Below are 12,053 nucleotides of genomic sequence, written 5' to 3'. Positions count from 1 at the left end.
ATCTCATTTACCTCTGACAGTTTTTGATTGCGCCATCTGTCAACCATTCTGCAGATAGGTGTCGATAGGTTATCACAATGTAGAAATTTCAGGTAAGATTTACGTCAATTTTGTAGAAAAAATAATTTTATTTTATATCAATTTTTTTGATTACGCCTACCGTCAACAGGTGGCGCGTGCTTGTGTAAATTTATTAAAAATACAGTATACATTTCGCATAGCGAACATTCGACAACAAATGTCGAGATTGATTTTGTTACAACAATTTATTGATGATTTACTTGCATGGGACAATCACCAAATTAAGAAGCCCTATGATTCTGCAATTTCATTATTTACCAATAACTAAATAAAAACGGAAAAGTTCAAATAAAATAAAAAGCAACAACAAAATAATCCCTTTTGAGCAGAATACGAAAAATTTCTAAGATTTTAAACGATCACCTTAAACTTAATTATAAAAAAAATAACGGATTTGCGAATCATAGATAATAATACTTATTCTAATGTCTTCGGTTCCACAACGTAACTTAAGAAGAAATCGGTTGTCCTTCCTACATTCATTTCTTCATTATATTAAACTGCCTTCTCTGATAAGCGAATTTTTCAATTGTCTTAGTCTGATTATTTTTCAAAAAGTTTTCCAGCTTAAAATAAAGTTCTCTTTGGAAAATTATTTCCATTTTCTAGTCACCCACTAGTCTTATCAGCCTCCTCATTCGACTGCCTCGCATTTGGCCTCATTTAAAACACAAATCACGATTAGCACGAGCACATTTCCTATTTTTTGGTCAGGTGAAACCAAAGCGAAAGGATAGTAGGAACAAACGAGAAAGAGAGGCGTCGGTCTGCCAGAGTTGGCAAAAATTTGTGCGACGCTGTTAAATCCCAGCCATAAATTATTGCAACTAAGCGCAGCAAACAATGCTGCGGTGGGTCATGTAAAAAAGCGCCCAAAATTATGACTGCAGTGGGGACAACGAAAAAAGGATGCGTTAAATAAACAGTGTTGACAATCTAGCGATTTTTGGCCATTACAAAGCATTTTGAAAATGTTATAAAATTTACTTAGTTTTTGCGAAATTTAAAAATACCAATATTAATATATATTTAAAACTTTCAAAACATTTTATTACGTATTAAAACGAAGATGCTTTAGGAGTGAATTAATTTGAGTGAGTACCCTATTACTCAAATTTCTTGGCTACCGTCAATTACGATTTCTACTACCTTCACTTTCTGTGCTTCATTGTCCCGTGAGATGACCGCATAATAGGGCCAGCCATAATGTCCATTAAGAGGGAGCAAATAAAGGAATGTCGAGGTCCCCGAGCCGATTATCCTGCTCCTCTGCCAGCGGAAGATAAAGCGAATCCTCAGGCATGTTCTAGTCAAGGACCACCAGTTGCTGGCGCCTTTGTTTTGGTTCCGTTTGTTCTGGCTTTTGGCCAATAAAATGCATTCAATTCGCATGCAAAACAAAAAGCGATAAAAAACGCGTCACCATTGAGAACGCTTCTAAGCAGCGGCCCCATTCCCCAAACTCCACTTCCCGTAGCATTGTCTACGCCATTGGTCCACAGCGCCTGAAATCGACATGCGCGCAGTTGCAGGGGGTGCGAGGAGGGGTGGCAGTGGGCGTTGGGGGTGATTTAAGTGGGGGGTTGAGGTTTGGGGCAGAACACACACACACACACATTTCTAGAGCGCTGCCATTTTTATTGTTGTGCGATTGTGAAGGGGGGAGCCCGCCAAATGCGTTTCCTACTTAGCATTTGTTTTGGCGAAGAAGGATATAGGAGAGGGGCGGAAAGAGGGGTAAGTCGCGGAGTCGAGGGCAGAAACTCTACAAAAGTTACGACTGTTTGAAGAGCGACGCCTGCGCAAAACAACCCCTTAGGAAGATATCTTTTTATGGCGCCAACAGTTGTTTTTTTAAAAATCCCAAGGAATGCAGAGCAAAAATGTTAAGTGGATTTTTTATTTCTAATCCTTTTAACAACGTAAGGGTACAATATGTATTAATATAATTAAAACAATTAAAAATAAAAAGCACTATGACGATTAATTTGTGATTTTAAAAGTGTTGTTTTATTATTGTTTTTTGTCACTTTCTATGTGAATATTTGCACACTCTAAACTCATTTAATATATCCTGTTGAATTGTTTCTAATAGTTCTTGATTTCTAATAGTTCTAAGTGAAAAATATTATTCCAATATCGCAATTAATAAAAATAAATTGAGATCGTGATATTATTGTTCCGGATGTACTATCCCTAGCATATTACACACTTTTCTATTGACATTACACTGTAAACACCGGGAAAATTGTCTAATTTCTAAGTATTCGTCAAGGGAGAAGCTCCCTTAGCGGAATATTGAATTGAACCGTCAATTATAAAGAGCGGCATTTATAAGAAATTTTAGAAAATGTATAAAGGTGGTAATATTAAGGGATCAAGGGTTTCTAATCGTTGCAATTATACAGAAATCGTTATTGGTACAACAACAACAAGAATTGAGAATTTCCTGTGTGTGACAAACAAGGAGAGCAATTGAAATAAGCGGCTCAACCCTACCAACAAAAAAAGGCCAATCTTGCGGATACCGAAACTTGCAGCAAACATACCAAATGAGCCACCGATCGATTGTGAGAGCAAACACCCTTCTAATACACAGTCAGAAATTATAGTGGAACTATACATATGTAGTATAGACAATGCATAAAAGTAAGTGTCCAATATAATTTGGTTAAACTAATTTTAAAAAAAGCTAAAATGTACTTTTTATTCAACGCCACTCTGTTTTGTATTCTATTTTAATAAACTAAAAAGGCATTCATTTGACTTCTTAAAAATTTGTTTTTATTCCACTGATTGAAAAGAGCTATAAAGCAGGTTACCTTATATTTGGATCACAAATGCATAGAAGAAAAACAGAACTATATAATAAATTGATTTATAAACGTACCAATTTATGATTTAATATTATGTAAATAAATATAGTAGTAAATTCGGTTAGTTGCCCGGAAATTTTTTGAATTTTTCAAAGAAAATTATTAATTTTTTCAATATGAAAAAAATGAAATCTGTTATTGGGTTATTCAAATTTTCAAAAATAATTTTTGTGTTAAGGTTTTGATAAAAAAATGCAGACATTATCAATTGGCGAAGAGAAAAAGGAGCAACGTTTGGTAAACAAGAATGCAAACGCGCACACAAAACGAAAACAAACCCGAGACTATTGTCAATAAGATACAAAACGCAGATACAAAGATACAAAGCAGCAGCAGCGAATTTTTATCACTTAGCCGCCACGTTGTCGCGTCCTCCGAAGGTGTAAAAAACTCTACAAAATGTGCGCTCTCTCTCTCTCTCTCACGCGCGACCCTTCTCCCTTGCACTATCTCTCGCCCTGTCTCGCTCCCACTCGGTCCTTTTGGGCGGCAGCGACGCAGCAGCGACCAACCACTACAGAGACACCCTCACACTAACAAACACCCACGTTCTTCCTCTTGCCCCTTTTTGTTGCGTTTGTTTGCCGTTTTTGTCGCAAGTTTTCGAATGTGTTTTCAAATCTAAATTGTCGCGCATTCGAAACGGACGCGCTGCGCTCGGCTAACGGTGAATCGGCAGTCTAACGGTTTAAATACTTTCCACGTTCGTAAATTCGAGGCTCAATAAATCTCGAACTGTTTGGAAAATAAGTTGAAAATTCATATTAGTGCATATTATATATTAGTGTATTTTTAGGAGTTCTAATGGCGATCGACAATAATTAAACTGCTAATATTAATAAACAAAAAGAACTCGATCGCATCGTAAACTCTTGTGCAATAAAATAGATACTTAAGTGTCACGCATCGGATGGAGTCCAAATTTAAACTGTATTAGGGAGAAATTAAAAGACAATACAGGTAAGTTAAATATGATGATAAGAAAAGGTTTATTTAAACAAGCTCTCTAGGTAAGCACTTCGAATATTTAAAAAAGAAATAAATAGATAGCTGTGCTCTAAATTAAACTATAGGATTCCCCTTAAGCACTTTTAAACAGCAAAATAAGCAACTAAATAAGCTAAAAGATTGGTCAGCTAGCTATATATCAGGATATGAAATAGACTGAATTTTATGAATATTTGCCATTTTCTTTAAAAGCCAGTTCTGAAAAATATTTCATATTTTGTGCCAAATGTTTGTGCTTCGAGTCCAATCTTTTATTAATTCACCATTTGAAATCGGATTTGCCAGTACTGTCTTTATGCTAATTCAAATTCTGCAAGGAGTATATTTCGGATAACATTAATTTAAGGGAAATCCCCAATATTGCAAATATTCAATACTGAAAACTGGTTTTAATTACTTGCAAATATTTACATTGATTTGTCATAAAACCTGGACACCACTTTGAGCTCCCTTTATACACACATTAGAAGGGGTAAATTGAGTTCCATTGTGCATTTTTTTGGGCAAGCAATTCGCAGTGCGAAGAGCTCCAATCAAATGACTCATGCAGGGAGCAGCAGACAGAGTCCCCAAGCTAACAAGGCATATCTATTGAATACCATTTCCGTTGTCATTTCAGAGCTCGAGGAGCAGCTGCAGAACTACCACCTGATAATTACCACCTGCACCCCCATTGGAGTCCCTTGACTCCGCATCATGACGAGCATCTCGGCCCTGCTCCATCGGAGCCACAGCCACAGCAATGGTTACACGAGCAGCGGGAGTAGCAATCACAGCCATAGCAGCAGTCTCTCACCGCAGTTGCCCGGCATCAATTTGGGTTTGGGCATGGTCGGTGGCTTGGGCATGGGTATGAGCGTGGGAGTAGGCTCTGGATCGGGAAACACCAGCCCACCACCGATGCCGCCAGCTGACCTCGCCGTTCCGCCAGCGGTCCCCACTACGGTGGCACCCAAAATGCACCAGCACTCACAACACCATGGCAACTCCCACCATAATGCCCCAACCGGCCACTCGAATCCGAATACTGGAAGCCATCACAACAGCCACGACCACATTAAGCGACCAATGAACGCTTTCATGGTCTGGTCGCGGGGGCAGCGTCGCAAAATGGCCCAGGACAATCCAAAAATGCACAATTCCGAAATATCAAAGCGCCTGGGCGCCGAGTGGAAATTACTCACCGAAGGACAGAAGCGTCCATTCATCGACGAGGCAAAACGATTGCGGTAAGTGTTGTTCACTGGGGTCTGGTTAAAAAACACTGAGAAAATATGTATGTACCAAATTTGTTAACAGATTTTGGAGCATTTTCTTACCAGGAGAAGTCCTTACCTTTCAATTCAAAAGTTACTTTTCCAAGTCTATTATTAATTAGGTTTATTAATGCTTAGCAGCTCGATTTCCCAAAAATAAATAGATATGGATCCCATTAATGTTAAAAATCACTGATTATCCTATATTAATTTAAACTAGGAAAAACATTAGTTCTAGCATTTTTTGGTAGTTACCTCCGTTTTCTATTCTTGGACATAAGAATAAGTTTATTTATTCAATTTTATTCAGTGCACAAGATATTTATTTTTTTCTGTGCCGGCTTATGCAGGAGCAGAGTGGTGTAGGTTGGATGGGAAATTCAGGCTTGGTTTCGGTTACGGTTTTCCCAGTTGGTATTTCATTCTCACTAGATGCCGTCTGGCCACAAAATTTGATCGATTAGCTAAGACAAAGGCTGCCTATTGTGAGGAGCTCCTGCTGAATTGCGGAGCTCTGGAGTCGGGGATTGTGCCCGCTCTGCTTAGTCAGAATTTCATTGGCACTGCCATATCTTGGGTAAACATTTCAATTGAAGTTGTCACACAAAAGCGAGGCAACACGTCGCATGAAATGCTCCATTCATTTTGCATTTTGCTTCTTTTTGTGTGCTTAACCCATTCAGTGTACCCTTTCGAAAGGGTTTGAGTAACTTCAGATTAAGCTTAGTTTTAATAAAGATAATTAGTGGGATTAATTGAAATTACTGCAAGAAAGAAGTTAAAGAAAAGTATCTTAAAAGCGAGCATTTCACAATTAAGTACAAAAGTGATACCTTACATTTCTCTTTTGTCTATTTTATTTTTTATTTGAATTGTCATCCGATTACTGTTTAAAACTAGCTTTATAGTATTGGTATAATTGGAATAAAAATTGCAGTGCACTAAAAACTAGAGGAATTCCCAGAAATGCCGTATCTTACAAGTTGGTTTTTTCTATACCTTCCTAGATAGTGCGGTCTTTTATGATGACGAACCTCTGTGTTTGCACTGTCATAATCCTTTTATTGATTGGATTGGCATGCCAAAATGGAAATGTTAAATTTTACGTATATTTTATGACATTTATAAATGATCAGGGCTCGTCAGAAGGGGCTTAAACTAATGGCCATTCGGGGTTTTCGAGCGAGCATATCGAATGAAAAGAACCAAAAATTCTGATCAAATATTTGCCAATGCGCGATGATAAGGAAAACAATATTTTTTTTCGGGACCCGCGATAAGGAGGCCATAACTGACCAAAGAAAGCAAAGCAAAATAAAGAAAAGCGAAAGTAAAACAAGAGGAGGCGACCCAAACACACCTTTTATCAGGTTTTATCGTTATGTCAAACAAATGTCAACAATTGCGCATTGTTGCAGCTGGGAAATCGGAAAGAGAATCGAAGTTGGAATCGGAGTGCTGGTTCTTCGCTAAATACACAATATAAACTTGTGCATTTTGTATCTGCCAGGCGTGGGGTTTATAGAAGGGTTCCGCTTGTCTTGGGGTTTACGACCAGAGATGGCTGGCTTTATGATATCATCAAAGTTTAAATCGTTCGATCTTTTGATCAGTGTTTCAACATTTATTTAATTTACAGGGCTCTGCACATGAAAGAACATCCCGACTACAAGTATCGACCACGTCGCAAGCCCAAGACGCTCAACAAGTCACCGGTGCCAGGTGGTGGTGGCGGCAGTGGAGGTGGTGTCAATGGTGGTGTCAACGCTGGTGGTGCGGGTAACTCCGGTCCCGGTGGCCCAGGATCAGGCTCCCCCAAGGATATTCAGCCTCAGCTGTCGCCCTTGGGTCAGTCGCTGCCACATCTCCACGGACATCCGCACCAGTCACCATATCAACCGCATCCACACCACCCGCATCCCCATCCGCATCATGTCCAGCTGGCCGCCGCCACCTTGAGCGCCAAGTACGGTTTTGGTTCGCCACTGGAGTTGTCCCTGCCCCGCCTGCCGAATGCCTTTCCCGGGCTCGCCCACTATCCACTGGATCCAACGTTGGCCCTGGACCTACAGGCTCGCCTCCAGGCGATGTACGCCGGCTCCATCTACCACCCGTGGCGGTATTTGCCGCTGATAAGTCCGGAAACTCCACCCTCCCCGCCCAGCAGCAGCGGTACCGGCATCTCATCCTACGGATGCGTCAAGTCAGAGAAGTCCTCGCCAAATGCGGTAGTGGCCAGCGCGGCCAGTCCGCCGAACATCATTTGACCGACTCCATTGCGCTTCGGCGCCGGCACCTCCTCATCCGCGGAACACGTGGTCTAGGATGGGCACCGCAGAGGGAATTTGGATGGTAAACTTGGTCATCCCGCTCCAAAAGTTAAAAGTCCTAATGTTAGACCCTAGTGTTAGACGAATATTATTGCGCGTCTTCAGTTGCTACTATAATTATGTTTTGGGTTCTGATTTAGTGCAGCTTGCCTATTTTAGATCATTAATTTTAAAACTACATTCAAAATCTCAATTTACTGGCATTTTTGTCCAACCTCGAAAATCAATAGCCATTTTAAATCAAAAAAATTTTAAAAATCTTAGCTTAGAAAAAACATTTAGTAGGCTCGTATATTTTTTATATATATTTTATTTAAATTTTTGACATTTTATTAAAAATTCACAAAATCATTTGAATAAACTGCACTTAATACTTTTATTAATATGTTGTTATATGAATAACTTAATTTTTTCGGTAAATCTTTGAATTATTACCTCAGCTTAAAACACATTTTAAATGGTTTTATTCGCCTAATTTTAAGATTTCACAATCTTTGTTATCAATTTCTGGAACCCAAAACAAATTGCTTATTAGGTCTAAAGTACATTAGATTTGTTAAGGCATCGAGAACATGTCCACTTTTATGTAATATATGATTGTAAAACTATACTTTAATGTGATAAATGAAAGAGCAGAAATCGAATTAAAAATAGTGTGAAATTCCACGATTTTTAAACAGTGTACTTGAATAAAGCATGGCATTGGGATTTATGGCAAAATGTTAACAATAGTTTTAGCATTGAAAACTCTAAAGAAGCCTGGTCTGCATGTGCGTGAAAATCATAGCTTGCAATCTGTGAGGAGTCACCGCCAAACGCCACAGGCTTCTGTGAATATAACGACAATGTTTGCTGATGCGTTGATTATTAGTTTAAATTGCCGACACGCCGAGGGGATGAATGGATGACGATGGCCGGGATTGTCTACCGTTTCGGAAGGGTGGCGATCGTCCTTAATGGGATTCCTTCACGCCCACTTGTTTAAGCGGCCAACTGTGAAGCGCTCACCGTCGAGGCGTGTCAATAACTCTCAGCCCAAAAACAATTGGCACTTTTTTGTCTGAGGCACTGTACAAAACAAAGCAGCAACCACCACTATTATTGGACTTTTCTCTGGGTGGTGCTTGGGTGGAATATAGACGGCGTGGCGGTACAGGGCAATCGCGACAGCATCGTAACCAGCTGAAAAGCCGCCCATAAAAGTCGCACAAATGCCACGCTGCAACGCAACGAAAGTGCTGATAAGGAGTGCCAAATACCAAGGATGCCGCACCCAACTCAGCCTCCTTGCCCCACACACCAATCCACCGCTCCTCCAAGTTTCACTCAAAAAAAAAACCCAGCCCAAATGTTATATTTGGAATAAAAAAGTGAAATTCCGCTAACTAGATATTTTCCACCAGGATTTTATACCTAATTCTGTTTAAATTCGAATGCAATTAAAAAAAAAATGTTTGTTATGATAAATTAAGCATATTTCAAAGATCAGATGCTTATTCGATAGTTTATGCAGTTTTTTTTTTGAGTGTTGACTGTCTGCCCATTTTCACAATCACACAGACATTGTGGTGTGCCTTTTGTTGCCCGCAAGGTCGTTTTTATAGTGTCCTGGCCCTATTCACACCGACAGTCGGAGACTCGAACTTGAATAAGCATTTAATGTTTGCATTTTGACCTCACCTAAACACAGACAAAGAACCTGGCATCCGCTTCCATTCTGGACGAAAATCACTTGTGCAAAAGTCTATGAAATGCTACAACAATATTTGCCCAATGAAATTGGGTGGGCAAGAAGAGCCACCCCCAAGAGAGCAATCTATGAGTTGGCTCGACTGTGGGAACTTACAAATTGCCGAGATGTTTTAGAGCTTACGAAGTAGTAGTAATTGAATCTAAATTGAGGCTGTCCCTAAAAGCATACTGCATATTGCTAACAAAAATTTTACATAATATTAACAAACAATCAATTATCGAGGCTGTAGTCAATGAGACAGTTCATTTTTTAACTTATTTATGAACATTTAATTTAAAGATACTTTATTTTATTCAAAACTGCAACTCCTTGATGGATGTATCTCAAAGTATCTTGAATATAGCAATTATCACAAAAATTTAACGGGTCACTTGCTTGGTTGGCATCCCGAAGCGAAGTCAACTGGCTATCAAAACTAACAGACACGCGCTGCACGTGCGACCCCTCACCTTCGACCCCGATCATCAGCATCAGCATCAGTTCGCTATACTCACTTGTTTCAAGACAAATAAAAACATTGAAAGCGAGTCAGTGGGGGAGAAAAATAGCAGAGCGAAAATCGTGTGAAATAAAAGTTTGTTTGATTTGCTTTGTGCGGAGGAAGTGGGTGGGGCAGCGAGTTTGGGAAGCCCTAGAGTCGTGGTGACAAAACTACACAGAAAAAAAATATATGTCACATTCGCTGGATTTTCATAGCTACTTAGTATATACATATGTGGCATGAAAACCGAATTAAATGTTCTTGAGTTCCTTTCTTTATATACAGTTTTCGATCTTATATAGTCATAGAACTAAACTACATGCAACTTTTGCTTTTTGTGACATAGGAATACGATTTATTTTTATCAGTGCACTGATAAAATAGCGACTGGGATTCCCATTCTTTTGCCATTCAAGCGAACCAAGTACTAGCTAGCATCTCACTACTGAAAGTCGGGGAATTTTTTGTTTTATTTGGCAGGATGCTGGCGAAGGTAACCCCAGCCCAAGGACTCTATCGCCACTTCCACAACCCGACTCCACCTCCGTTCGTGTCCCTTCTCCATCCATTGCTATTTCAGTCCTGGCACACTCACATCCGTTGTGATAAAAAGAAATATTTTCTTTTGGCAGCAGACTTTGGCTTTTCTTCTTCGTTTTTGGCCCAATGCTTCATTATTACTATATTTATATTTATTTGCTGTACTTTTTCTTTCATTCCATTCCATTTCATTTTGCTGACTGGTGACTGCTGACTGTTTAAGGTGGCCCAGAAAGACCATTACGCAAAGGATATTGTGTGGCCATGAATCAATTGGCCAATGTCCACAGAAAAAAGTTATGCCCGGAAATATGTTGAACCGCCAAAGTGATGACATTCCATTTGCATTTTCTAGGCTATTTCATGGCAAAAGGTCGCCAGGCCACGGCAACCAACATAATCGCATGTAATAAATTTTAATTTTTTAAGCATTTGTAAGCAGTTTTATCAGCCCAACAAAGGACGCACAATATTTTTTTAATGCCAAGCCAGCCGAAAAAAAGGAAAACGCGAAAAGGATATAAGATTAAGACGCCAAGCCAAAGTTGAGACATAAAAAAAAACAACGCCAAGCAAATTAGCAGCCTAGAAAGTGGGTGTGGCTGGATGGCAAAGGGGAGGATGTGGTTTATCACGCCCACAGCGCGTCGACGGGATATCCGACGCATGGAAGACAAACAAAAAAGGCATTAAATCGCATTTAAGTCAAAGCGAGCGGCGACAAAGCCGAAAATGAAACCAAATCCCGAATCCTCAGTATCCAGATCGCGAATAGAAGCCGAAAACATCCACCACTTCAACTTGACTTGGCTGAGACTTTCACGGGAGAATAAGGACAACTGGCACTCGAGACAAGGATGTGTTGTCGATTTCATACTGCTTATCACTCCTTCAAGAAGGATGCACAGTTGGTGAAAAAATTGTACTGAATTGCAGTAGAAACTTGTAATTGAATAAATGTTAGTTTATAAATTATTATGATTTATTTATTAACAAACATTCGGTAAAATATAGCAACTTTGTTTTTAATCCACAAATTTGAGTGTGCACTGTTTTTCGAAAGGTGAACTGCGAACCGCGATAAGAAGCCCACGTTTAACCGCATGGCCCTATTTTGATAGCATAACATATTAAGAGATTACAAAGTAGAATCGCTTGGAAACAGCGCAAACGAGATCAATGATCGTTAAATGGCATAGTCATAATGGTTTGAGTATTTTATACCGCATATAGGAAGGAACTTTACTGGTTTAACTAAAGGTATCAAAAGGACACGAAGTATGCCAGAAAAAAAGCTTTTAAAGGATATGCGATGACATTACTATGCACATAAAGCGCATTCCATTCGAATGTCCAAAGCCGGGCAGCAATTAAAGCGAGCAGCTGTCGCCTCCGCCGTAAATGCAGCGGCTCACAATGCCGGAATGTTTTTTTCACTCCGGCTACAGTGGGTGCAAAAAGGACACCCCTGCGGCACAAAGGAGCAATTAATGCGAAATTGTAGCTGCATAATTGCTGAACATGCAGCAAAAGGGGACGAGCGGCATAAAGAAGCAATTAATGCCGTAAAAATGCGCTTGGCATGCATAAAAATGGCAAGTTGGGAAAAAAAGGCGTGCAAAGTGCAGCAGAGGCAAATCAAAGTTGCTTTTACAGCCCATTTGCTGGTAGGGAAAGCTGAAATCCAAAAGCTGAATGAATGACCGGCCGGAGCTGCCAAACAATTGC

The 12,053-nt window shown here is 39.7% G+C and overlaps 1 protein-coding gene across 1 annotated transcript; it reads left to right on the top strand.

Annotated features, from left to right (window-relative positions):
- The first annotated feature begins 3,582 nt into the window (after window positions 1–3,582).
- On the top strand, window positions 3,583–7,857 carry LOC6605646 (transcription factor Sox-1b). The gene is made up of 3 exons (XM_002030428.2): window positions 3,583–3,917; window positions 4,585–5,194; window positions 6,861–7,857. The coding sequence occupies exons 2-3, from the start codon at window positions 4,662–4,664 to the stop codon at window positions 7,486–7,488; spliced, it is 1,161 nt and encodes a 386-aa protein (XP_002030464.1). The 5' UTR covers window positions 3,583–3,917; window positions 4,585–4,661; the 3' UTR covers window positions 7,489–7,857.
- The last annotated feature ends 4,196 nt before the right edge of the window (window positions 7,858–12,053 follow it).

The sequence above is a fragment of the Drosophila sechellia genome, chromosome 3L (genome assembly GCF_004382195.2).
Source record: "Drosophila sechellia strain sech25 chromosome 3L, ASM438219v1, whole genome shotgun sequence".
Classification (NCBI taxonomy): Eukaryota; Metazoa; Arthropoda; class Insecta; order Diptera; family Drosophilidae; genus Drosophila; species Drosophila sechellia.
The sequence above is the reverse complement of the archived record's forward strand: the minus strand, read 5'-3'. Positions and strand labels throughout refer to the sequence as shown.